This window comes from Leucopleurus acutus, assembly GCF_964270905.1.
Source record: "Leucopleurus acutus genome assembly, chromosome: 7".
Classification (NCBI taxonomy): domain Eukaryota; kingdom Metazoa; phylum Chordata; class Mammalia; order Artiodactyla; family Delphinidae; genus Leucopleurus; species Leucopleurus acutus.
The window spans coordinates 50,409,903-50,437,805 of record NC_139150.1 but is presented as its reverse complement, the minus strand read 5'-3'; the positions used below and the strand labels follow the sequence as shown (position 1 = coordinate 50,437,805).

Genomic DNA, 27,903 nt, shown 5'->3' with positions numbered 1-27,903 from the left:
ACCTTGGTCAATACCACTGTTGGAGTTGTCTCATTGGACAAATATGGTGATTGTGATTCTGTCATACTGGGGGTGGAGGAGGGCATGTTGTTTCCCATCGTAGAATTATTAAGGTAAATGGGTCAAGTAAATGTTTAGAAATCTCAAAAGAGACCTCTTAGCGTACGTGGAGTCTTCTTTTAAAGCTCTTGGAGAGGGCTTCCTATTTTAACATGGCCAAGATATGTAACGCTGTGATTTTCCTTCCTTGTATGCGTCATACACATTAAATGTATTTCTACTATTTATTTATTTGCTCTTGTAGTATTCCATATGCAGTGAACCTCTCATAGAGCTCTCTAACCCTGGAGCCAGTGGATCCTTATTTTTTGTGACCAGTGATGATGAATTTATCATCAAAACAGTTCAGCATAAAGAAGCAGAGTTCCTTCAGAAGCTCCTGCCAGGCTATTACATGGTAAGTAACTACACATAATTGAAGCTTCGACTTAAGGTTTAATTACTTTCCTCCACAGTTTTCTTTTATATGTTTTTTTCAGTGGCTCTTTGGCATGTTTCCTTGTCTTTGGTGAGCTTTATTTTGCATTTAGAGTGTACTATGACATTCGTTGAATAGATTTTTAAAAGTAAGTAGAACTGAGTAGTAGAGCATAGCTGTTGACTGGCTCAGTCCTGAGCTTACATCCCACTCAGCCGTCAGCTAACTATGTGAATAAGGTAAGCTCTGAGCCTCAGTCTCCTCAGTCTTTGAAGGCTGGGAAACACCTATCTTCCATGGTTGTTGTAATAAAGAAAGGATCTAGGATGTAAGATAAAGGAAGCAATGCATTGCAGAGCTCTTTGCCGCCGTTCATAGTACTTATATGTAGTTAACATTCATTGAGGGCTAAGCTCTGTGTTAAAACACAGCTGTAAGTGCTTTGCATGCAGTAACTCATTTAATCCTCACAGCATCTTGGATACTTCAGTCATTGCCATTTTATAGATGAAGTAGTTGAGACAAAGATAAATGGAATCACTTGCCAAGGGTTATTTAGCTAGTGGGCCGTAGAAGTGGGGCTTGAAGACAAGCAGTAGGGTTCCAGAGGCTGCATCTTTAACCCCTGCACCATGTACTGGCATACATTCCGTATTAGCTATTCTTAGCCATTACACTTCAGAATTTAGGATTTCATTGGTTAAATATAACGTGAAAATCGCCTTCCATGTAATGTTTTAGAGACAAAGAAACAATAACCTAGCCCAGGTGGATTTGCTAGTCATTTAGACCAGATTTTTAAGAAAGAAACACTTTTCCTCAGTAGTTTTGTCATTTTCATACCTCTGGTTTCTTTGTACTTTCATAGCAGTTATTAATTTTTTGTGATTGGAATGGCTACAGGGAGAAGTTTGGATTTCAGAAGCCCCAGTTCTGCCATTCATTTGCTATGAGAGGTGATAACTGTCATCTTTGTTTCAAAACAAAATTGATGAAAAATGCCACTTAGTATGTAAAAATATTATTTAGTTCCAACATCAGATAAGACAACATTAAATGCTATAAATTAGTCCCACATATAAATATAGGAATCAAAACTCTAAACAAAAATATTAGTGGGCAGCATATACAGATTTTAAAAGGTTTTGATCCTGAACAAAACTGGGAAATATTTTTTAGCACAAATTGTCTACTTTATGTCAGAGAAAATAGAAAATACAGAAAAGAAAAAAAATGCAACCAACTATATTTTTCTCAGAAATACATATTACTAATATTTTGTATATATCGTTTCAAATATATTCTAGTCATATACACATTTTTAAATAATTTAAAATTGCAGTCAAACTGACAGCACTCTTTACTAATCTGCTAAGTGAGTAAATCTTAAACTTCTATACTTCTAAGCTTAGATAGACTAGTCTCTTTTATAAAACTACATTGTCCAGTATCGTAGCCATTAGCCATATATAGCTATTAAATTTAAATTAATTAAAATTAAATAAACGTTTAAAATTTAGCTGAACAAGTAATTTTATCCCAATCATGTAAGCTAGTATTACAAACAATAGAATTCATCCCATTAACAAGAAGAAATGTGAACATTACATGGTTGTCCATATAGATATTGAGGAGAAATTAAGGCACTCAAAATTCAGTATCTTCTCTTAATTCTTAAAATTGGCATGGAAGTTTTTAACATAATAAGTAAATAAATGAACATATACATATTATACATTTATCAGTCTCTAAGAGTTCACATGATGTCTCATGGAGAAGAACAAAAGCTCTTTCCCTGGAAGTGATAGAAAAAATAAGGATGCCCTCCATCAATGGTCCTTTCTGACATATTTGCTAAAATTTCTATCAATAACTTTGAGTATAAAAAAAAAGAAGAAAAGTATAAATACTGTTCTCTGCAAATGATACAATTGAAAATGAGCAGAAAAAAAAAAAAAAGAAAATGAGCAGAATTTCAAGAAAATAAACCAGTAGTTTCTAGAGGTAATGAGAATCCAGTAGATTTTTGGGATATATGATAAATCTACAAAATCTATCATATTCCATTATGTAGATCATATAAATTTGGAGGGTATAAGGGGGAAAAAAGAATCCCATTCATGATGACAATAAATTATACTGATTATTATTAGAGAAAAATAAATAAATAAATGAAGACATACTATAATTCTGATTGGGAAAGCAGATATAGTAAGTATAACATATGAACAACAATCCAAAAAGAATTTTTGTAATAAGAACTCAAATACTTAAGTCTATAAAAACAAATGAACACGACCAATATGAAGGAAATTACAAAATGTTATTGAAGGACATAAAGTTCTGAAATAATGAAGAAATGTGCATCATTCCTGAGCTCAGAATTGTAAACATTTTAATTCCCCCCATACCAACTTACAAATCCAGTCTAATTCCAATCAAAAATTCCAATAGGATTTTTTTCCCTGAACTTGACAAAGCTGGTTCATTTGAAAGTGAAAACAAATATTATTTTAAGCACATTTTAAAAAACAAACAGTGGAAGGCAAAAGTTGACAAACTTTTGGACAAGGAATGACAAACCATTTTCAGGAAAAAAGAAAAATGGTGGGCCTGCCATAACATACACCAAAAATAAGTACATCTATAGTAATATTAAAGATGTGGCATTAGTACAGTTCTAGACAGAAAGATTAATGGATTCAAATAAAGTGTCCAGAAATATTTGACATTTTATTGTATGATATAGGAGGGACTTAAACACAATTGAGAGAGGACAAATGGTTACCCGTTTTGGAAAAAAATTAAATCCCCTATTTCAGATCTTTCCCACACACAAAATTGCTTCCAGGCAAGGGAAACAAAAGCAGAAATAAACAAACAGGACTACATCAAACAAAAACACTTTTGCACAATGAAAGAAACTATCAATAAAATGAAAAATGAATGAGAAAAGATATTCAGAAGTGGTATATATGATAAGGTGTTAATATCAAAAATATAAAGAGAAGGGACGGTCCAGGATCATGACGAGTTACGGCGGGGATAAGGGAGGAGGGGCGCGTGGGCTGCTTCTTCTAGATGCTAGGGAATGCAGCTGGACCTGGATCCAAAGGAGGCTCTCCATATCAACAAGTCCTAGAGGACATTGCCCAGCTGGAGGACCGAGCAGAGCGCAGAAGGCCGGCCACCCTGTGCCTTTGGATTGGAGAATTTAACCCATCTACATGTAAGGATCTTGGTGCTCAGGCGAGGTGTCAGGCCTGAGGCTCTGAGGTGGGAGAGCCGAGTTCAGGACATTGGACCACCAGAGAACCCCAGCCCCACGTAATCTCAATTGGCAAGAGCTCTCCCAGAGATCTCTGTCTCAAAGCTAAGACCCAGCTCCACTCAATGACCAGCAATCTCCAGTGCTGGACACCCCATGCCAAACAACTAGCAAGACAGGAACACAACCCCACCCATTAGCAGAGAGGATGCCTAAAATCACAATAAGGTCACAGACACCCCAAAACACACCACTGGATGCAGTCCTGCCCATCAGAAAGACAAGATCCAGACTCATCTGCCAGAACACAGGCATCAGACCCCTCCACCAGGAAGCCTACACAACCCACTGAACCAACCTTAGCCACTGGGGGCAGACACCCAAAACAACGGGAACTATGAACCTGCAGCCTGCAAAAAGGAGACCCCAAACACAGTAAGGTAAGCAAAATGAGAAGACAGAGAAACACACAGCAGATGAAGGAGCAAAGTAAAAACCCAGCAGACCAAACCAATGAAGAGGAAATAGGCAGTCTACCTGAAAAAGATTTCAGAGTAATGATAGTAAAGATGATCCAAAATCTTGGAAATAGAATGGAGAAAATACAAGAAATGTTTAACAAGGGCCTAGAAGAACTAAAAAGCAAAAAAACAATGATGCACAGCACAATAAATGAAATTTAAAATTCTGTAAAAGGAATCAATAGCAGCATAACTAAGGCAGAAGAACGGATAAGTGACCTGGAAGATAAAACAATGGAAATAACTACCACAGAGCAGAGTAAAGAAAAAAGAATGAAAAGAATTGAGGAGAGTCTCAGAGACCTCTGGTACAACAGTAAACACACCAACATTCAAATTATAGAAGACAAAAAGAAAGGGTCTGAGAAACAGTAAACACACCAACATTCAAATTATAGAAGACAAAAAGAAAGGGTCTGAGAAAATATTTGAAGAGATTATAGTTGAAAACTTCCCTAATATGAGAAAGGAAATAGTCAAGTCCTGGAAGCGCAGAGAGTCCCATACAGGATAAATCCAAGGAGAAACATGCCAAGACACATATTAATCAAACTATTAAAAATGAAATACAAAGAAAAAATGTTAAAAGCAGCAAGGAAAAAGCAACAAATAACCTACAAGGGAATCCCCATAAGGTTAACAGCTGAAATTTCAGCAGAAATTCTGCAAGCCAGAAGAGAGTGGCAGGACATATTTAAAGTCATGAAAGGGAAAAACCTACAACGAGATTACTCTACCCAGCAAGAATCTCATTCTGATACGACGGAAAAATTAAAACCTTTACAGACAAGCAAAAGCTAAGAGAATTCAGCACCACCAACCCAGCTTTACAACAAATGCTAAAGGAACTTACCTAGGCAGGAAACACAAGAGAAGGAAAAGACCTACAATAACAAACCCAAAACAATTAAGAAAATGGTAATAGGGGCCTTCCCTGGTGGCGCAGTGGTTGAGAGTCCGCCTGCTGATGCAGGGGACACGGGTTCATGCCCCGGTCCAGGAAGATCCCACATGCCGCAGAGTGGCTGGGCCCGTGAGCCATGGCCACTGAGCCTGTGCGTCCGGAGCCTGTGCTCCGCAATGGGAGATGCCACAAGAGTGAGAAGCCTGCGTACTGCAAAAAAAAAAAAAAAAAAAGAAAAAAAAGAAGAAAATGGTAATAGGAACATACATATCGGTAATTACCTTAAATGTAAATGGACTAAATGCTCCAACCAAAACACACAGACTGGATGAATGGATACAAAAACAAAACCCTCATATATGCCGTCTACAAGAGACCCACTTCAGACCTAGGGACACATACAGACTGAAAGTGAGGGGATGGAAAAAGATATTCCATGCACATGGAAATCAAAAGAAAGCTGGAGTAACAATTCTCATATTAGACTTTAAAATAAAGACTATTACAATAGACAAATAAGGACACTACATAATGATCAAGGGATCAATCCAAGAAGAAGATATAACAATTGTAAATATGTACACACCCAAGGTAGGAGCACCTCAATACATAAGGCAAATGCTAACAGCCATAAAAAGGGAAGTCAACAGTAACACAATCATAGTAGGGGACTTTGACACCTCACTTTCACCAATGGACAGATCAAACAAAATGAAAATAAATAAGGAAACACAAGCTTTAAATCACACATTAAAAAAGATGGACTTAATTGATATCTATAGGACATTCCATCCAAAAACAACAGAATACACTTTCTTCTCAAGTGCTCATGGAACATTCTCCAGGATAGATCATACCTTGGTTCCAAATCAAGCCTTGGTAAATTTAAGAAAATTGAAATTGTATCAAGTATCTTTTCTGACCACAATGCTATGAGACTAGATATCAATTACAGGAAAAAAACTGTAAAAGATACAAACACATGGAGCCTAAGCAATAAACTACTAAATAACCAAGAGATCACTGAAGAAATCAAAAAATACCTAGAAACAAATGACAATGAAAACACGACAACCCAAAACCTATGGGATGCAGCAAAAGCGGTTCTAAGAGAGAAGTTTATAGCAATACAATCCTACCTTAGGAAACAAGAATAATCTCAAACAACCTATCCTTACACCTAAAGCAATTAGAGAAAGAGAAACGAAAGAAACCCCAAATTTAGCATAAGGAAAGAAATCATAAAGATCAGATCAGAAAGAAATGAAGGAAACGAGAACAAAGATCAATAAAACTAAAAGCTGGTTCTTTGAGAAGATAAACAAAATTGATAAACCATTAGCCAGACTCATCAAGAAAAAAAGGGAGAAGACTCAAATCAAAAGAATTAGAAATGAAAAAGGAGAAGTAACAACTGACACTGCAGAAATACAAAGGATCATGAGAGATTACTACAAGCAACTCTATGCCAATAAAATGGACAACATGGAAGAAATGAACAAATTCTTAGAAATGCACAACCTTCCGAGACTGAATCAGGAAGAAATAGAAAATAGAAACAGACCAATCAAAGCATTGAAATTGAAAGTGTGATTAAAAATCTTCCAATAAACAAAAACCCAGGACCAGATGGCTTCACAGGCAAATTCTATCAAACATTTAGAGAAGAGCTAACACCTGTCCTTCTCAAACTCTTCCAAAATATAGCAGAGGGAGGAGCACTCCCAAACTCATTCTGTGAGGCCACCATCACCCTGATACCAAAACCAGACAATGATGGCACAAAAAAAGAAAACTACAGGCCAATATCACTGATGCACATAGATGCAAAAATCCTGAACAAAATACTAGTAAACCGAATCCAACAGCACATTAGAAGGATCATACACCATGATGAAGTGGGATTTATCCCAGGGGTGCAAGGATTCTTCAATATATGCAAATCAATCAATGTGATACACCATATTAACAAATTCAAGGAGAAAAACCATGATACTCTCAATGGATGCTGGAAAACTTTTGACAAAATTCAACACCCATTTATGATAAAAACCCTCCTTAAAGTAGGCATAGAGGGAACTTACCTCAACATAATAAAGGCCATATATGACAGACCCACAGCCAACATCGTCCTCAATGGTGAAAAACTGAAACTGTTTCCACTAAGATCACGAACAAGACAATGTTGCTCACTTTCACCACTATTATTCAACATAATTTTGGAAGTTTTAGCTACAACAATCAGAGAAGAAAAAGAAATAAAAGGAACCCAAGTCGGAAAAGAAGAAGTAGAACTGTCGCTGTTTGCAGATTACATGATACTATACATAGAGAATCCTAAAAATGCCACCAGAAAACTACTAGAGCTAATCAATGAATTTGGAAAAGAAGTGGGATACAAAATTAATGCACAGAAATCTCTTGCATTCTTTTACACTAATGATGAAAATTCTGAAAGAGAAATTAAGGAAACACTCCCATTTACCATTGCAACAAAAAGAATAAAATACTGAGGAATAAACCTACCTAAGGAGACAAAAGACCTGTATGCAGAAAACTATAAGACACTGAGGAAAGAAATCAAAGAGGATACAAACAGATGGAGAGATATACCATGTTCTTGGATTGGAAGAATCAACATTATGAAAATGACTGTACTACCCAAAGCAATCTACAGATTCAATGCAATGCCTATCAAACTACCTATGGCATTTTTCACAGAACTAGAACAAAAAAATTCATAATTTGTATGGAAACACAAAAGACCCCGAATAGCCAAAGCAATCTTGAGAAAGAAAAACAGAGCTGGAGGAATCTGGCTCCCTGACTTCAGACTCTACTACAAAGCTACAGTAATCAAGACAGTATGGTACTAGCACAAAAACAGAAATATCGGGCAAACGAACAAGATAGAAAGCCCAGAGCTAAACCCACGCCCATATGGCCACCTTATCTTTGATAAAGGGGGCAAGAATATACAGTGGAGAAAAGACAGCCTCTTCAATAAGTGGTGCTGGGAAAACTGGACAGCTACATGTAAAAGAACGCCATACACAAAAATAAACCAAAATGGATTCAAGACCGAAGTGTAAAGTCAGACACTATCAAACTTTTAGAGGAAAACATAGGCAGAACACTCTATGACATAAATCACAGCAAGATTCTTTTTGACCCACCTCCTAGAGAAATGGAAATAGAAACAAAAATAAACAAATGGGACCTAATGAAACTGAAAAGCTTTTGCACAGCAAAGGAAACCATAAACAAGACTAAAAGACAACCCTCAGAATGGGAGAAAATAGTTGCAAACAAAGCAACCGACAAAGGATCAATCTCTAAAATAGACAAGCAGCTCATGCAGCTCAATATCAAAAAAACAAACAACCCAATCCAAAGATGGGCAGAAGACCTAAACAGACATTTCTGCAAAGAAGGTATGCAGATTGCCAACAAACACATGAAAGGATGCTCAACATTACTAATCATTAGAGAAATGCAAATCTAAACTACAATGAGGTATCACCTCACACCGGTCAGAATAGCCATCATCAAAAATTCTGCAAACAGTAAATGTTGGAGAGGGTGTGGAGAAAAGGGAACCCTCTTGCACTGTTGATGGGAATGTAAATTGATACAGCCACTATGTAGAACAGTATGGACATTCCTTAAAAAACTAAAACTAGAACTACCATATGACCCAGCAATCCCACTACTGGGCTTACAGCCTGAGAAAGCCATAATTCAAAAAGAGTCATGTACCACAATGTTCATTGCAGCTCTATTTACAATAGCCAGGACATGGAAGCAACCTAAGTGTCCATCGACAGATGAATAGATAAAAAAGATGTGGCCCATATACACAGTGGAATATTACTCAGCCATAAAAAGAAACTAAATTGAGTTATTTGTAGTGAGGTGGGTGAACCTAGAGACTGTCATACAGATTGAAGTAAGTTAGAAAGTGAAAACAAATACCATATGCTAACACATATATATGGAATCTGCAAAAAAAAGTTGGTTCTGATGAACCTAGGGGCAGGACAGGAATAAAGACACAGATGTAGTAAATGGATGCGGGAAGGGGGAAGGGTAAACTGGGACGAAGTGAGAGAGTGGCGTGGACATATATACGCTACCAAATGTAAAACAGTTAGCTAGTGGGAAGCAGCCGCATAGCACCAGGAGATCGGCTCTGTGCTTTGTGACCACTGGGGGTGGGGGCGGGGGATAGGGAGGGTGGGAGGGAGATGCAAGAGGAAAGAGATATGGGGACATATGTATACGTATAGCTGATTCACTTTGTTATAAAGCAGAAACTAACACAACATTGTAAAGCTATTATACTCCAATAAAGATGTTTAAAAAATATACAAAGAACTCATACAACTCAACATGAAAAATAAACAACCCAATTAAAAAATGTTAGAAAGTGGTCATAAACAGGCACATGAAAAGGTGCTCTATATTGTTAATTATTAGAGAAATGCAAATCAAAACTATTACAATGAGGTATCACCTCACACCTTTAATGGCCATCATTAAAAAGCCTATAAATAATAAATGCTGGAGAGGGTGTGCAGAAAAAGGAACCCTCCTACACCATTGATGGGAATGTGAATTGGTGCAGCCACTACAGAGAACAGTATGGCGATTCCTTAAAAAATTAAAAATAGAACTACCATATGATTCTGCAATCCCACTCTTGGGCATATATTTGGAGAAAACTCTAATTTGAAAAGATGCACCCCAGTGTTCATAGCAGCACTTTCTACAGTAGCCAAAACATGGAGGCAACCATGTGTTCCTTGACAGATGAATGGATAAAGAAGATGTGGCACATACGTACATAATGGAATATTATTTAGCCATAAAAAAGTGAAAAATAATGCCATTTGCAGCAACATGGATGGACCTAGAGATTATCATACTAAATGAAGTAAGTCAGAGAAAAAAATATCATATGGTATTACTTATATGTGAAATCTTAAAAAAGGATACAAGTGAACATTTTTACAAAACAGAAACAGACTCACATACATAGAAAACAAAACTTATGGTTACCAAAGGGGAAAGGGGGTGGAGGGATAAATTAGGAGCTTGGGATTAACAGACACACGCTACTTTATATAGGATAGATAAAGAGCAAGGTCCTACTGTATAGCCCACAGAACTATAATCAGTATCTTCTAAGAACCTACAATGAAAAAGAATGAAAAAGTACATATATATATATACATATATATATATATATATACACACACACACATAAATACACACATACACACACATATACATGCATATAAAACTGAACCACTTTGCTGTACACCAGAAACTAACACATTGTAAATCAATTATACTTCAATAAAAAATAAAAATAAAAATCGGCAGAGGATCTGAATAGGCATTTATGTAAAGAAGATGTACAGATGTCACAGAAAAAGACAGTTAATATCACTAATCACCAGAGAGATGCAAATCAAAACCACAGTGAGCTATCACGTCACATCCATCAGAGTGGGTATTATCAAAAAGACAATAAATAATAAGCGTTGGCAAGGATGTAGAGAAAAGGGAACCCTCATGCCCATTGGTGGGAATGTAAATTAGTGCAGCCACTATGGAAAATAGTATGGAGAGTCCTCAAAAAATTAAAACTAGAACTACTGTGTGATCCAGCATTTCCACTCCTGGGATTTATCCAAAGGAAACAGAAACACTAATTCGATAAGATATATACACCCCTGTGTTCATTGCACCATTGTTTTATGATAGCCAAGATATGGAAGCAGCTCAAGTGCCCATCAATAAATGAATGGAAAAACAAGATGTGGTATGCATACGCAATGAAATGTTACTTAACCTTAAAAAACGATGACATCTTGCCATTTGTGACAACATGGATGGACCTAGAGGGTATTATGTTAAGTGAAATGTCATACAGAGAAAGACAAATACTGTTTGATTTCACTTATATGTGGAATCTGAAAAACAAAACAAATGACCAAACATAACAAAACAGAAACAGAGACATAGACACAGAGAACAAAGAGGTGGTTACCAGAGGGGAGAGGGGTGTGGGGGGAAAAGAAATAGGTGAGGGAGATTAAGAGGTACAAACTTCAGTTGCAAAATAAATGAGTCATGAGTATGAAATGTACAGTGTGGGGAATATAGTCAAAAATTATGTAGTATCTTTGTATGGAGACAGATCTTAACTAGACTCATAGTGGTGATCAGTTTGAAATGTACAGAGGTAGCAAATCACTATGCTGGGTAACAGGAACTAGCATAGTGATGTAGGTCAATTATACTTCAAAAACAAACGAACTCATAGAAAAGGAGATCAGATTTGTGGCTACCAGAGGCGGGAGGTGGGGAAGGGGGCGTTAGAGGAAGGTGGTCAAAAGGTACAAACTTCCAGTTATAAGATAAATAAGCATTAGGGATGTGATGTACACCATGGTGAATATAACGACCACTGCTGCATGTTATATAGGAAAGTTGTTAAGAGAGTAAATCCTAAGAGTTCTCATCACGAGGAAAAATTTTTTTTCTATTTCTTTAATTTTATATCTATATGAGATGATGGCTCATTGTGATGGCTAAACTTATGGTGATACTCATTTCACGATGTATGTAAGTCACATCAATGCTCTATGCAAACTTTCTGGAAGAAGAAAATTCCATGTGAAGTAAAAAACCAAATGTAATCACCAAAATTATTAAAAATTTGTAAGACCATAGAAGAAATTTATAAATTTCTTGGGGTATAAAAAGCTTTGCTAAATAAGAAGCCAAAAAAGCACAAGAAACAAGTACATAAATGTGATTACATGAAAAAGCAAAACATTTGTATAACCAAAAAAAAAAAAAAACCAGGTATAAAATTAACATAAGCACATAGGATATTTCTAAAATGGTAGAAAGTGAGGACAATAGTTTCCACAAAAGTTGGGAATTGGGGAAAGGATTAGGAATAGTAGACCTTTCATTATATAAATGCCTTTTAGTAAGCTTTTTTACTTGTTGCCTACTTTTAAAGTGAAACAAAAATAGGTGTGTATTCCCTATTTTTGTAACAAAAAAGACAACATAGTGGAAGAAAATATTTACCCCGAATAGAATAGGAAACTAATAAATATCTGGAATATATCAAGAACTCCAACGATGACAAAAACGTAAAAAGAAATGAGCAAAGGATAGTAACACAAAATTATCTTTGAGGGGGCTAAAAATATGTAAAAATGTTAAATTTCTCTAGTTATTAGTGGTATTCACATTTAAATTAAATTAAATTGGAAACAAGTTGTCATTTTTCACCAACCATGCTTACAAAGATTCTAAAGTTAGATAATATTCAGCACTGGTAAGAGGGGTGGGAAATATGTAATCTTACAAAGTGTGGTAAAGCGGTCTGGCCATTTTGGAAGACAGTTTCTCAGGAGCTATTAAAATTTTAAATGTTCATCCCTCGTACCCCAGCAATTCATTTTCTCTTGAGCTACCTTAGAGAATAATCACACATGGCACTAATCACGTCCTTGCCTGATTTTAGTTGGAGCTAATTTGGGACATTCCGTCCATTTTCAATTCAGCCACTTTTAATGCCCTGAGATCAGGATGATAAAGTTGCTGTTCCCATAAGCCAACTTAAAAACTAGGTTAGGAACAGCAAAATTTTAACAATGGCCCTTAACAAAAATAATCACATTCCATTTTTAATTATCATTTTAGATGAAACACGTCATAGTGGAGCATTATTTTGTAAAAGTAGAGTTTAAACATTTTTTTTCCTTTTTCTTTTTTTAGAATTTAAACCAGAATCCACGGACTCTTTTGCCCAAATTTTATGGACTGTATTGCATGCAATCAGGGGGCATTAACATCAGAATTGTGGTGATGAACAATGTCTTACCACGCTCCATGAGAATGCACTTTACGTATGACTTGAAAGGCTCAACCTATAAGCGAAGAGCCTCCCGAAAAGAGAGAGAGAAATCCAGCCCCACGTTTAAGGACTTAGATTTCCTGCAAGACATGCACGAAGGGTTGTATTTTGATACAGAAACATACAATGCGCTCATGAAGACGCTTCAGAGAGACTGCCGGGTAAGGAAATGTCATTGCTGTGAATGCCTTTGAAAAGTCATCTGTGGTAAGGTACCTTTGTAAGAATGTCCAAAAACTGTCACATGGAATCCCATCATTACCAATCCTGATGCTGATCCAGGCTTCCCTGTTCTTGAAGGAACTGGTGGATGATAAGGGAATTGTCTGTTGGTTTTATTAATAAGCTAAGTCAGCTTTCTTTGATCAAATGAAACAATATTTTTTTTTTTCTTTTCATCCTCCCCTGTGGGAAAGGTGTTTAAAGTGGAGGGAAAAGAAGTTTAGGTTTAACACAGTGATTAGCGAGAAAAGCCATATACAAGACTTGGATGAAGTAAGATTCCAACAGGGGAGAGTAGCTTAGAGAAAATGCACTTGGTGGGATTGATAAGTGGATCCCTGGAAATCCACTGTATGTGCAGAACCATGAGGTGGGCCCATTTGCTGAAATTGCTTTATGTGATCTGAATAAGAGGCGATCAGGAATGAGGCTTGACAGAGCACAGACCATTCCATGCAAAGTAGCCAGAGAGATTGTCAAGAGGAGGAGATCCCCCCCCGCCAGCAATGCATAAGAAAAAACGAAAAAAAAAGTAAAACCAAAGTCCAGGATAAATTTTTCTGACATGGTAAATTTACAGAAAGTAGGTAAAAGCCCTTTTGGAGAGATAGATGCAAATGCAACTCTGCTAGGTTCTGAAGGATGATGATCATTTGATTAACAGATTCTCAGGAATGTTATTTCCTGGCCCAGATGAACTTAGGAGAACCATGCAGGTTCTCAGCTGGGTTGGGCATGTTGGAGATGGGCTGAAGGCGTGCTGGTGCGAGGTTGGGTCCAGGCCTGACCAGGGCTTTCTGGAGAAGAGAATAGGACTCATGGGGCCTGATCACTGGGAAATATGGGGTGTGCCTTGGCTTCCTGGGCCTTCTGTGGACTTGGTCAGATGACGCACCTTGTTACAGGGGAGGGAGGGTCCCTTCTCTGCCCGACTCGAGCTCACCTGAAGGTAAAGAAGGCGGTCTAACCACCGCATGTAATGTATAAAATGGGGAATCCTCAACGAGAAGCACAGCCCCACTGTTGCTGGGTTTTTTCTTTCTGTGTGTTAAAACATCTCTGATAACGCATAAAGATGTGTCCTTGGAATTGTTTGTTTCATCGGTAGAGGATTTACTCCACAGCTCCTGTCCTTTAGATGCCATTCATTGATGCTTCAAGTTTACCAAGCAAGCCTAAGATATTTCCCTTTTGTTTTTAAATTGAAGTATAGTTAACTTACAATGTTGTGTTAGTTTCAGATGTATGGCAAAGTGATTCAGTTATACATATACGTATATATATATTCTTTTTCAGATTCTTCTCCATTATAGGTTATTAAAAGTTATTGAGTATAGTTCCCTGTTCTATATAGTAGGTCCTTGTTGTTTACCTGTTTTATATTGTAATAGTGTATATGTTAATCCCAAACTCCTAATTTATCCCTCCCCGCTTTCCCCTTTGGTGACCATAAGTTTGTTTTCTGTCTGTCAGTCTATTTCTGTTTTGTAAATAAGTTCATTTGTATCATTTTTTTAGGTTTCACATATAAGTGATACCATATATTTGTCTTTCTCTGTTTGACTGACTAAACTTAATAGCCTAAGATTTTTTAATGCATTATTTCTTTTAATTATCTCAGCCACCATTTGACATCAGTACCATTCATACTCCCATTTTAATTGGTGAATAATTAGGTTCTTAAAAAGGTTAACAAACCTGTCCAGCATCACCTAGCAAGTCACTGGCAGAGCCCACACCTGTTTGGGGACAAAGCATGTGCTCTTAACAATTGAAATTTAAAGATTCAATGTAAGGATTTTTTTAAAACTATCTTTTCAGAAGTCATGGGAATAACAGTGGGAACCAAGCAAACAAAAAGCTATCCAGCTGATCTATTCAGATATCTGGGTGCATATGAGGGACTCTTGTTTTTCTTTAAAAAGGAAAAAATAAAACATACACACATTTTAGGAGAAACCTTTTCCTGTGCCTTTCAACCCTGACAGGATGTGGGTGAAAAGTGACTCTCAGTTCCCCAGGGTTTCAAACAATTTTAGATTTTCTTTCTCTTTGTGTGTGTGTGTGTGCATTTCTTGCCTCTTGAATATGGAAAGCCTTTTTTCTGCTGTTTTCTAAAGCCACAGGCTCCTATGCCAGAAAAAAAAGGAAAGGTCAAATGTAAAAAGCCATTGCACAGGATTTGTCTGTTTATTAGCATTTCCTAAGCCCAATCCTGATAGAACAAGGTCAAACATGACTCTTCATCAGGAATGAGACCCTGGGGATTTGCCTTTTTAGTTTTTATTTTTTGAGGATTTGTTGTGCTAAGGCACATAAAGGTCAATGTGGAGGTATCCTAAGCCTAACTCCCTGTCTTTCATTGCATTTGAACTTGTCAAAGACACAGATCATGAAACTTCCTTAAATTGCGCACATCGGCCTTCAGAAAGGCTTTTCTTGGGGTGGAGCTGGAGCATGGGAATGGCATGCTGCGGGGGAACCTGAGTCCCTTCTGTGATCTGCCTTGACTATGACCAAGGCCTCTGTGATCTGGAGTCAGCAGCTGATTCTCAGATCAGAGCTACCTGGAGGAAGGCACTTTTCTGGAATGGTAGGTCTTAATATTTAATAGTCATGGGCCTCTTTGTAAAACTGATGAAAGCTGTGAACTGTCTTTCATGAATCCCTTGCAGCCCATCATCTCTCTACCCGCTCCCTACCCCGGGCTAACGACCCCCATCCTAGAGCCGAGCAGACTCATCTGTCTTTCTTCAGGTCATCCTCTGAAGGGCTGGAATAGGATGTGTGGTTGGCATTCCCCACAGCATCTCTTACCCTGACATTTCCCTCACTTTGCAGAGCTGAGCTTTAGCACCAGATGAGGTGCTGTGGAGATCCAGGGAGGATGTAAGTTCCCCTTGGGGCTGGCACCGGCCCCAAACGATCGGGAATCTCTGCTGTTAACAATCCTCTGAGTGAGGCAGTGCTGCTAAGGCTCTAGAAACAAGTCAGGCAGGGGACTGGATTACTGTGTCACCAGCCCAGCCAAAGAAAGGTGAGCTACACCCATATTAGGATGCATTCTTTTACTCACTTATCAGACATGTATCGCAGGCCTCCTGTGTGCCAACATGAGGTGAATGACCTCTATTTTTGTTTTTATTTTTTTGAGTTTTTTTGAAGCATCAAAAAATGATTTATTTTTTTATTTATTTTTATTTTTTTATTTTTTATTTTTGCTGTATGCGAGCCTCTCACTGTTGCGGCCTCTCCCGCTGCAGAGCACAGGCTCCGGACGCGCAGGCCCAGCGGCCACGGCTCACGGGCCCAGCCGCTCTGCGGCATGTGGGATCCTCCCAGACCAGGACACGAACCCGTGTCCCCTGCATCGGCAGGCAGACTCTCAGCCACTGCGCCACCAGGGAAGCCCAAAAAATGTGATTTATTAATATGTGATAAACATACTCTCAGCAAGAAATTTCAATCGATTCTGATGTCAATTCATCATCTCAGCGGTAGCAAGATCTTTAAGACAGAAGTAAGGTTAGGATGGAGGGAGGGAGGGAGAAATGAAGGAAGGTCAGGTGTCTGGATGCCTGGATATTAGATCTTCCATTGATAAACTGTATGATATTCGACAAGTCATAACTTCTCTAAACCACAATTTTTCCTTAATATATAAGCTCATCTTATGTCCCAGGAGCACTGTGATGATTAACTTAGATGGTGTAGGTGACATTATTTTATAAATGATAAAGCCAATATAATATAAATTTTTATATTTATAAATACTTATATTTCTTATTATAAATTATTATTATTTATCTTTATAAATAATATGAATTTTATTTTATTGATTTTTTATACAGCAGGTTCTATTTTTAATCAGTTGCCATTCAGAATATTAAGTGCAATGATAATATTCTAAAGCATTTGAGGGATCAGAGTAGGTAACATCATAGCTTGGTTCTGAAGAAGGAGAAGAGTTCTCCAGGTAGGCAAAGAAGTAGAAGCATATTTCTAGGAAGAGAAAATAATATAAGCTAAGCATGAAATGGCATAACATGTTCCAAGAACTAGAGTTGTTTGGTGTTGCAACAGTTAATAGTAAAGGAACATGTGAGGTAGGAGAGAAATGCCGTCAGGAACCAAATAATGTCAAAAGACTCTTTCTGCTGGTGCCAGGTCCTCTTAAGGGTAAAGCCAGGAATCCCAGACCTTTGGACCTCAGCTTTTCTGTTGTTCCCAGATAGAAACGATAACCCTCCTCACCTCTTGCTGCCGACTTCTTGCTTCCTGCCCCCACCTCTTTCATACTTCGGCGTGACGTCTCAGATCCCGGGACTCCATTTCCCTTGCGTAACTGCTGGCCGGAAGATACCTGCCTGACTCATTGACCCAGCCTGACCTGCATGCATTGTGCCCTGCTCCCCACAGCCTACTTCCCTGACCCCCCATCAGAGCTGCTGCTTCTGGACTCTGCATCCAAAACAGCCTGGGCCGCCTCAACCCACAAAGAGCCCTCTTGACAAATGCCATCTTCCCCTGCGGCCTTTGAGCAGCCCCCGAATCCTTTTCCCCAGCTTCCCCAGCCCAGCCTCGGGCCCTTGCCCGTAAGCCTGTCCCCCTGTGCTGGTCCATGCCTACCAACTCCTCCACGTGGCACGCCGGCCACTTGGAACTCTTCTAGGGAACGGAGCGCACTTTATCCTTCAACCCTGCTGAGGCCACTTGCCCACAGGCTTCAGACAAAGGGCTCTTTCCAAAAGCAGGGATCCAGATCTTGGGTTCTCTCTGGCTCCCACATTGCTGTTCCCTGTAGGCTACATCTGGGGAAAATGGACATGTGAATAACTGAGTTCCCTTTCTGGAAGCATTTCCTCTTCTTTGGCCTCACCCTCTGCCTGCTGTGACAGCCATCTACACCCATAAGAGAACTTGGCCCAGGGTAAGAGTTATGTCAGCAGAAAGTACTGCCAGGGCATCACAGGTCACTTGCCATCAAAAACAGGAAGTAGGATTTATTCAAACCATCCCCTGTGGTCCCCATGTGACAAGCTGAGAGACACATCCTATGTGAAAACTGGTGTTCCCAGGTACTCCATTATCTTCCCACAGCCTGTTCCTCTGCCCGTCCTCCCTGGCCTGGGGATATGATCAGCATGAAGCCAGTTGCCCACATCAATACGCTGAAGCTACTCTTTCCATCGTTCTTTCTTGTTCTCTTTCCCCACACTCAGTAAATCACCGTGCCCTATCCAATCCTTCTCCTAAATAACTCTTGGATCTGCCCCCTCCTCTCCAGATGCACAGCCACGGCCCGTATTGAGACCTTTCCTCACCTGGAGTTTTGCAGTAGCCTCTTTACTAGTTTTCACTATCACTGCCTTTCAGCATATCCCTAATGCTGCTGCCAAAGTGATCCTCAGATCAGAAGACCACCAGTTCCTGAAGATCCTCTAGTGGAGGTCCTCTACTGCCTCTGGGCCAGAGCCATACTTACTTCCTAGCTTGGAACATTCAGATCCTTCCCGATCTGTTCCTTGCTGCTTCTCCAGATGCTCCTTCAGCTTCCTTCTTCATCCTTCTCTCCCCTCTTCCGAGAGCATCTCTACTCTCCAGCCATTCTGATCTACTGGACATGTTCTCTAAAGGTTTTGGTCTTTTTTTTTTTTTTTTTTTTTTGGTGGTACTTGGGCCTCTCACTGTTGTGGCCTCTCCCGTTGCGGAGCACAGGCTCCAGACACTCAGGCTCCGGACGCGCAGGCTCAGCGGCCATGGCTCACGGGCCCAGCCGCTCCGCGGCATGTGGGATCCTCCCAGATCAGGGCACGAACCCGCGTCCCCTGCATCGGCAGGCGGACTCTCAACCACTGCGCCACCACGGAAGCCCAAGGTTTTGGTCTTTTAATACATGTTTCAGTCCACTGGACCATTCTTCGCCTCTCTCCTTTACCTGTCCCCCTCCTACTCATCTCTTCCGTGAAGACCACCATGCTGCGGTTCCCCAAGCCTCCGGGGCTGACCTCTTTTGAGGGATTTATCACACTATTTTATTTATTCACATGTAGATCCTTGAGCATGAGGATCAAACCTTAAAGTCTTTGTTAGCTTCATTGCCTGGTGCTTAGTCAGTACTTAGTAACTGTTCATTGAAACACATATTCGAGGGACGTCTCTGGTGGTGCAGTGGTTAAGAATCCATCTGTCAGTGCAGGAGACACAGGTTCAATCCCTGCTCCGGGAAGATCCCACATGCTGCAGAGCGGCTAAGCCCATGCGCCACAACTACTGAGCCTGTGCTCTAGAGCCCGTGAGCCACAGCTACTGAAGCCCGCACGCCTAGAGCCCGTGCTCCACAACAAGAGAAACCACCGTGATGAGAAGCCTGCACACCGCAATGAAGAGTAGCCCCCGCTCGTCACAACTAGAGAAAGCCTGCGCGCAGCAATGAAGACAAAATGCAGCCAAAAATAAATACATAAAATAAATAAATTTTTAAAAGAAAAGAAAAAAAATACATATTCGAGCAAGGGAATAAACTATCTGATGATAGAGGGAGACAGGTTTAGTCACACTTCCAAAAACAATCTATCTTTGGTGACTTTTATACATCTAGCTTAGCTGTCTTTCAAGTTCTGCGTATTTTGGAAGAAGTATCCAGTTTCCCTGCAATGCCTGCCACATATAGCATTGAGAATTTAATAAAGCAGATGATCTCCCTTTTGAATCACTTGGGATTTTTTTAAAAAACTGTACAGATTGTCCCCATGTTAAAAGTCATTTGTATAACAGAAGTATTTTTATCTTTCAATTATTTTCCCATAGAATCAGTATTGTAAATAGTCATTAGACTTTATTTTATTTAATACTGATCCTTGTCTCCTTTAGGTGTATATCCAGTCTCCCTGGCTAGACTGTAAATGTCTCAAAGGCCAAAGCTCATTCCTTATGCCTCTCTGCAGCTGCGTACCTGGCTTATTGTGTACACTCAGTACATATTACAAGATTATGAAATTAAAGTTGACTTGAAATTTATGTATTAATTTTGGAAGAACAATTGGGAACTATTTTGTGTGCATTTTAAATTTACTATAATTATTTCTTCTCTGACATAACTTATTTATGAAAAATCTAAAATGTCTCATATCATTTAATTAATTTGATAAATTATTACATCCTACAATATTTATTGATAATTCTGGGGACATGACATTGATAAAGTATATTGGTAAGAACTTGTGTTTGCAATTCAAATAGTTCTTATGTGGGAGTCATATCAGACAGTCTTGATAATTAATGACCTAAATGACTTATTTTACATTTATTATTTTTTTTGTTGAGCAGCAAATTTATTAATTTTTATGTGGTGTGGAACCAATTTTCCTTTTTCACACAAATGTCTGTCATCATAAATATTAATATTAATGAAATATTAATGAAACTGGTCTTAAGAATACTGAGACTTTTTGATCTGCAAACTGGGATTTCATCCTAACTATGTATGGCAAGCTCTAAATTTGTAGATCAGATTCTTCTCAGCTATAGGCATGTTTGTATGAGTTACAGTGTAGGTTATTTTCTTTAATACTTAATTTAGCATAATGTTACTGCTTACCCCATAGCTATAAATTTCTTTAGCATTAATTTTTTTGTACTTAGTTTAGACAGGTTCTTTTCTTTTTTCACATGTATTGGTTGCCTTCCAGTTATCTTTAAGGAGGAAAAAAATGTTTCAGACCTAATAGAAAAAAGATGTACATCTCTTACTGATGACAACACTTAAATTTAAGCTATTTCCTTTATCAGTAAGGAATTGGAGTTTGTTTTTAGACTTCAGCTAAAATATGGGAAGGGGACAAGGATATCATTGACTCCACATCTCTGTTCCAGACATTGAAAGATTACTTCCGAAAAAAGATATAGATAAATGCACTGTTTTGCAAATTATGTCTTTAAAACACTATAATCCCATGATATATTTTATTTGCTCCATTGTTTTAAGTTATGAGTTTTGCTATCTCTTATTAGTTATTTGTAATACCAACATAAAGCAAAGATAAAGTTGGTGAAAAAAAATAAGTAAATAAAACCAACTTATGGAGTCCAAGATTGTTTGAGCTGGGAAGAATCATAGGACTTCCCTGGTAGCGCAGTTGTTAAGAATCTGCCTGCCAATGCAGGGGACACAGGTTCGAGCCCTGGTCGGGGAAGATCCCACATGCTGCGGAGCAACTAAGCCTGTGCACCACAACTACTGAGCCTGTGCTCTAGAGCCCGTGAACCACAGCTACTGAGCCCGCATGCCACAACTACTGAAGCCCACACGCCTAGAGCCCGTGCTCTGCAACAAGGGAAGCCACCACAATGAGAAGCCTGCGCACCACAACGAAGAGAAGCCCCTGCTCGCCTCAACTAGAGAAAGCCCACGCGCAGCAACGAAGACACAACGCAGCCAAAAATAAAATATAAATACATTAATTAATTAAAAGAGAATTTTTAAAGGGCAATGAGTTTAAAAAAAAAAATCATGAAGTTTCTGAGAAACAGTGGAACAATGCCTTCTGTGCTCTGGCCTGAGAGGAAATGATCTTGGACATAGATGTCTGTGTCTAGCCAAGCCACGTTTCCCTGTGAGACTGGAAATGAAGGCGTCACATATGCAAGGACTTTAAAAAACTTCCTACCTCTAAATCTTCTTTTATAAAAAAATATTTATTTTGAAATAATTGTAGATTCACATGCAGTTGGAAGAAAAAAAATACAGAGAGATCTCATATACTCTTCACCTAGTTTTCCCAGCAGTAATATCTTGTAGGACCTTAGTACAATATTACAACTAGGAAATTGACATGGGTACAATGCAGAGATCTTTTTCAGATTTCACCAGTTTTACATGCACTCATTTGTATGTGTGTGTGGGTATGTATATATATCGTTTATGCACATGTGTATTTATGTAACCACCACAGTCAAATATAGAACAGTTCTTCCACAAAGATCCCTCCTGCTCCCCTTTTATATGTGGCCACAGACACCTCCCTCCCATCCCACCCCTCCCCAGTCCCTTGCAACCACCAATCTGTTTTCCGTCTCTATAATTTTGTCGTTTCAGGAATCATATGGTGTGTAACCTCTGAGATTGGCTTTTTTCACTCAGCATAATACGCTTGTGATCCATCCAAGTTATTTTGTGTATTGGTAGTTTACCCTTTTTATTGCTGAGTTATGTTTCATGGTATGGATATACCACAGTTTAAGCATTCACTCATTGAATAACGTGGGTTTTCTGTAGTTTTTGACTGTTATAAATGAAGTTGCTATGAATATTTTCATAAGGGTTTCTGCATAAGCACAAGTTTTCATTGCTCTGGTATAAATGCCCAAGTGCAGCTTCTGTGTTGTATGGTAAGCACATGTTTAGTTTTGGAAGAAACTGCTAAGCTCTTTTCCAGAGTGGCTGTACCATTTTGCATTCCCATCAGCAACGTACGAGTGATCTAGTTGCTTTTCATCCCCACCAGTATTTGCTGTCATCACTATATATCTATATAGACACACACACACACACATATATTTTTGGGGAGGGGGCTGCATGGGTCTTTGTTGCTGCATGCAGGCTTTCTCTAGTTGTGGCGAGCCGGGGCTACTCTTCGCTGTGGTGCGCGGGCTCAGTAGTTGTGGCTTGTGGGCTCAAGAGTGCAGGCTTCACAAGTTGTGGCACACGGGCTTAGTTGCTCTGCGGCATGTGGGATCTTCCCAGACCAGGGATCGAACCCACGTCCCCTGCATTGGCAGGCAGATTCTTAACCACCGCACCACCAGGGAAGTCCCATGTCATCACTATACTTTTTATGTTAGCCATTCTGATAGGTATATATTTAAGTCTGTTAAAAAAAAATTGCTTAAGTATATACTTCACCAAAGTAAAAGATAAATCCAAAAAAGAAGTAGTTTGGGGATAAAGAGTGGTGAAAATGAAACAAAAGAGCTTCCAATTAACTCTAATGGCTGATCATATGTCTGTGGGTCTTAATGCAATTGGTAGGGATTCCTGAGAAAGAGACACCTGAGGTACAGGACTTTAGCACTAATAATAATCATTTCTATGAAACTTTAAAAGCTCATAGCACTTGATCTAACTCTATTCTATAGCCATTGGTATTTCTATATTGTATTGTAATTACGTGGGTACACGTTTTACGTTTGCCTACTAAAATCTGCTCTCTAGGAGAACAGGAATTGTGTGATTTCATTTTCCTACCCTTCAGATCACTTAACAGAATAGCAGTTGTCTCAGTGTTAATCTTTTGATGAAGCCTAAGAGATAACAACATTTTTTTTTAATGTTTATTTATTTGGCTACGTCGGGTCTTAGTTGCAGCACGAGGGATCTTTTGTTGCGGCACGAGGGATCTTTTGTTGCGGCGCGCGGGCTTCTCTCTGGTTGTGGCACATGGGTTTAGTTGCCCTGTGGCATGTGGGATCTTAGTTCCCCGACCAGGGATCGAACCCGCATCTCCTGCATTGGAAGGCGGATTCACAACCACTGGACCACCAGGGAAGTCCCAACAACAACATTTTTGAAATTATAAATCTTACCTAATCAATAAACATAATAAGAGCAAGCTTTGTTAATAGTGTACCCATGGTTTGATACGAAATAGTATCAGAGTTAATCATCATACCAGTGTTGTGAATTGGAGGATAATGGTTTGAAGTACATTTGTATTGCTCACCTGGCCAGCATCTGTTAATGACCAGTAAATTAGTCAATTGCAACTGTGTTGACCGCCCAGTCCACTCAGGTATTTATTTAGGTGGTGACTGGTGTCCCCATTTAAGACTCTCTGAACGACACAGCTGTTCATCAGTCCTGGAACGGGGCTGATGTTTGTCCAGCTTTGGCACTTGCTGCTCTGCATCTCTCATGCAGGAGGGTGATGGGAAGGAGCTCCCACCGCAGTAACAGAAGGGACAAGATGGTCAGTACCAGAGAATTTCAGGGTAGCTGCCAAAATCCAAATACTCTTCTATGTTGTTGTTCATGCCTGACTTTCTGCTCAGCAAGAGATAGCTCAATTTGAGCCAGACAAGTAATTCTCAATATTTCAAAACAGCTATTCCAGTTTTGGGTAGAGGGAGCATTCTATCTTAGATATAACCTGTAGTTACCGAAGTAACTTAGCATTTAAAACACATCATACATGGTACATAGTCATGAAATACGTATGCACAATATAGTACCCAATACATGATTTTGTGGATGGTAAGGACTCATTTCCAAGGCTCAGCTCATCCATAGGTTGTTTCCATTAACATTTGCTCTGAGCCAGGCAGTGCTTGACATTTCAGATAGATTGTCTCACTAATCCTCACAACAGCCCTGCAGAGTGAGTGCCATGATTCCATTTTGACAGATGAAGTGGGGACCCAGGAGAGGTTCAGCTTCCCCGGGTCTGCAGAGCTTATAGTGCTGGAGCCAGGATTTCCACCCAGGTCTCTTTGGTTGCAAAACCCAGGTTCTTTCATCTGTGCACTCTCCTTAAGGGGCTTGTAGGTGTAATGGAGGAAAGTCTGTGGAAATGAAAGTGTTAAGTAATAATTTGGATGGAGGCAGAGAGGGTGGGCTGGAAGTGCCCGATCACTGGTTTTCTAGCTCTGACACAGAGCTGGTGAGAGGGTGCTATAGGGGTTAAGAAAGGGCTCCATCAAAGTAGAGAACTTGGTTTGGACAAGGCAAAGAGTTAATGAAGTCTCACAACCTACTTCAAGGAAGGCGGGAGAGAGGAAAATCGTGCCAAGTGACTGAGGGAACACAAAGTAAAATTAGTAATCCAAACATTTAGTTTTGAAAGTTTAATGAAAAGTATAATCAAGCCCATTGACACTTGCCAACTGTTACCAACATGTGTGCACATGAAATCCTATTAACTTAAAAGCAAAACTTCTTTCTGAGAAATGTGATGGTTACAGTGGAGTCGATTGTTTTTCCAATCCGGTGGAGAGGGAGACTGGGGACGCAATGTGGGCTGTTGAATCCTGTGTGAGCAGCTTTTGAGAATTCTCATTAACTCCAGAAGTTGAAGGATTATCGAGCCAGTAGTTGTTTTTTTAACGCTCACTTCAAGCCAAATGGAACAATATAAAAATTTCTACCGGAAAGAATGGAAATGGGAGACTGGAAATATCTTCCTCGACTCCTTTATCTTTTCTTCTCATAAGAAATAATACCTAAAGATTAGAGAACTCACATATTTTCTAAGGTGTGGAGGTGGTGATGTGTCTAGCTAACTTTCATTTTAAGTAATTTGTCACATATAAATATAAATATACAATAATTCCAGTCAAAGGAAGCTAAAGTCTTTGGGCTTTATGAAATAAAAATAGTATAAAAATAGGCCCCAAATAGGAGGACTCACAGAGTATCTGAGGGCAGGGAGCAAAGGGAAGGAAATGTCCCCATGGCCGTATCCTCCTCCCCTGCGGGAATCCTGGGAAACCAGAGCAAAGAGGTAGAGCAGGAAGGGGAAGTGGCTGCGGGGGACATGACAGTAGCAACCCTGGCTTTGAAGATGTGTCTGGAAAGGCTGTGAGGTTGGCCGGGGTGGATCCGGTTGTGGGTGCCAGTGTAAGTGTGTCACACGGATGACCATGTGAATTAGAGCAGGGTTGTAAATAACCAAGCCCATGGGAGACGGAGGGGTGGCGGACCCCAGCAACTTACAAAACGGAGTTGAACCTCCATAGCTTAGGAGATTCTGGAATCTAGTAAGAGACTGAGTTCCAGAGACTTAAGAAGTATTTGAGAGTTTCCAGGGTCTGGGAAAATGTTACAAAGTTTAGGAAATGGATCAGAAATATGCCCTGTGGAAACACTTTTAAAGGGGGAAAATCTGTTTGATTTTTATAGGGCTTTATTTTATTCATTCAACAGTGCCCATTTACTGAGTACCCACGTTATGGAGGAAGAGGGCCTACATGACTGCCTTGTGAAAGGCAAGGTACTTCTTGGGCCACGCACTGGTTCTAGTTCTTTCCAAAAAGCTCAGCACATCTGGCTTCTGAGAGGCTTTGGCTCACGTACACAGCTCTTCGTCCCTGGCCCTATCAGCACTTTTATATGCGTCCTCTCTCCTGCAAGTGACTGTCCCTTTGATATCACCATTGTTCTTCCTTCAAAGACATACCTTAATTGAGTTATTTCAATCCAGCAAGGATAACTACTCTCTCCTCACTTCTGTTCCTCGAAATTCTGCACTTCTATACTGTGAGGTAGAGAATCTCCACAGGAGAATTTCTACCTTCCCTCAAAGGAGTGAAATGGCCAAGGACAATCTGTTATTAGTGAATTTATATATTAAATTTCAACTTTTTAAAATTTATTTTTATTTTTGGCTGCTTTGGGTCTTCGTTGCTGTGTGCGGGCTTCCTCTAGTTGCAGCGAGCTGAGGCTTCTCTTTGTTGTCGTGCGTGGGCTTCTCACCGCGGTGACTTCTCTTGTTATGGAGCACAGGCTCTAGGTGTGCGGGCTTCAGTAGTTGTGGCTCACGGGCTTCAGTAGTTGTGGCTTACGGGCTCTAGAGCGCGGGCTCAGTGGTTGTGGCTCACGGGCTCTAGAGCTCAGGCTCAGTAGTTGTGGCGCACGGGTTTATTTGCTCCACAGCATGTGGGATCTTCCCGGACCAGGGCTTGAACCTGCGTCCCCTGCGTTGGCAGGCAGATTCTTAACCACTGCGCCACCAGGGAAGCCCTAAATTTCAACTTTTTATAAACAAAAGGATATATCTGTGCACTTCTCTACATGTATACTTGAAAAAGCTATTTTAAAAGGGATACATAGTCCACTGGATATATTAGTTGTCCGTAGCTATTAGGGAGGCAGGGAAGTTAAAACCTAATGTTTATTTAAAATATCCTCATCCAGCCTGAGAGTGAGCCTGGCTAGAGTCCGATACTGTTGACTTCCTCTCTTCATTCCTCCACATGAAGACCTCATTTGTAAACTTTGCCCGTGTTCAGTCAACTTCAGCTGTTCCAAAAACAAACCATTCTAGATGCCAACTCATGGTTTACTGTGTTTTCACAAGAACCTGGTAATCTGGCTTCGGATGATAATGGACATTCTCTAGAGATAGAGCTCTGCCAGACTCAGATACTCCTCTTTATGAAAGAGCTGTACAACTTTTTCTAGATTATTAGCAATTTCAGAAAATTTGTCAACAACCGTATTCTCAAGGAACAGAGAAAGCAGTGATTCCGGGTTGCAAATTTATTCTCTCCACTCAGAGGTGTAGGGAAAATTGAGTCTCTTCATTTTCCATGACTACTCTTTTGCTCACTAAAATCCAGTCTTGAACTTACCAATTAATAATATTTCAGTCTTTTCGGGTTTAAATAGTCACGTCTCAATTTTAATAGTCTTCTTATTCAAAGTTGAACTCCCTCTGAGGACTGGTGTAGACTGACCCTCTTTTATCACTCCATCTTTTTAGATACACACCATTGAAAATGTAGGGTATTGATCACATCTTGACATACAGAGACTAGAACATTGCTACAGGGCCCTCCACTTACTAC

General features: G+C 39.5%; 1 protein-coding gene across 1 annotated transcript in view; it reads left to right on the top strand.

Annotated features, from left to right (window-relative positions):
* The window catches only part of PIP5K1B (phosphatidylinositol-4-phosphate 5-kinase type 1 beta), a 330,053-nt gene that overhangs the window by 185,564 nt on the left and 116,586 nt on the right, over positions 1 to 27,903 (top strand). Inside the window, exons 6-7 of the mRNA XM_082843121.1 lie at positions 305 to 457; positions 12,981 to 13,280. Coding sequence (XP_082699247.1) covers positions 305 to 457; positions 12,981 to 13,280 — 453 coding nt within the window. The remainder of the gene's footprint in view (positions 1 to 304; positions 458 to 12,980; positions 13,281 to 27,903) is intronic.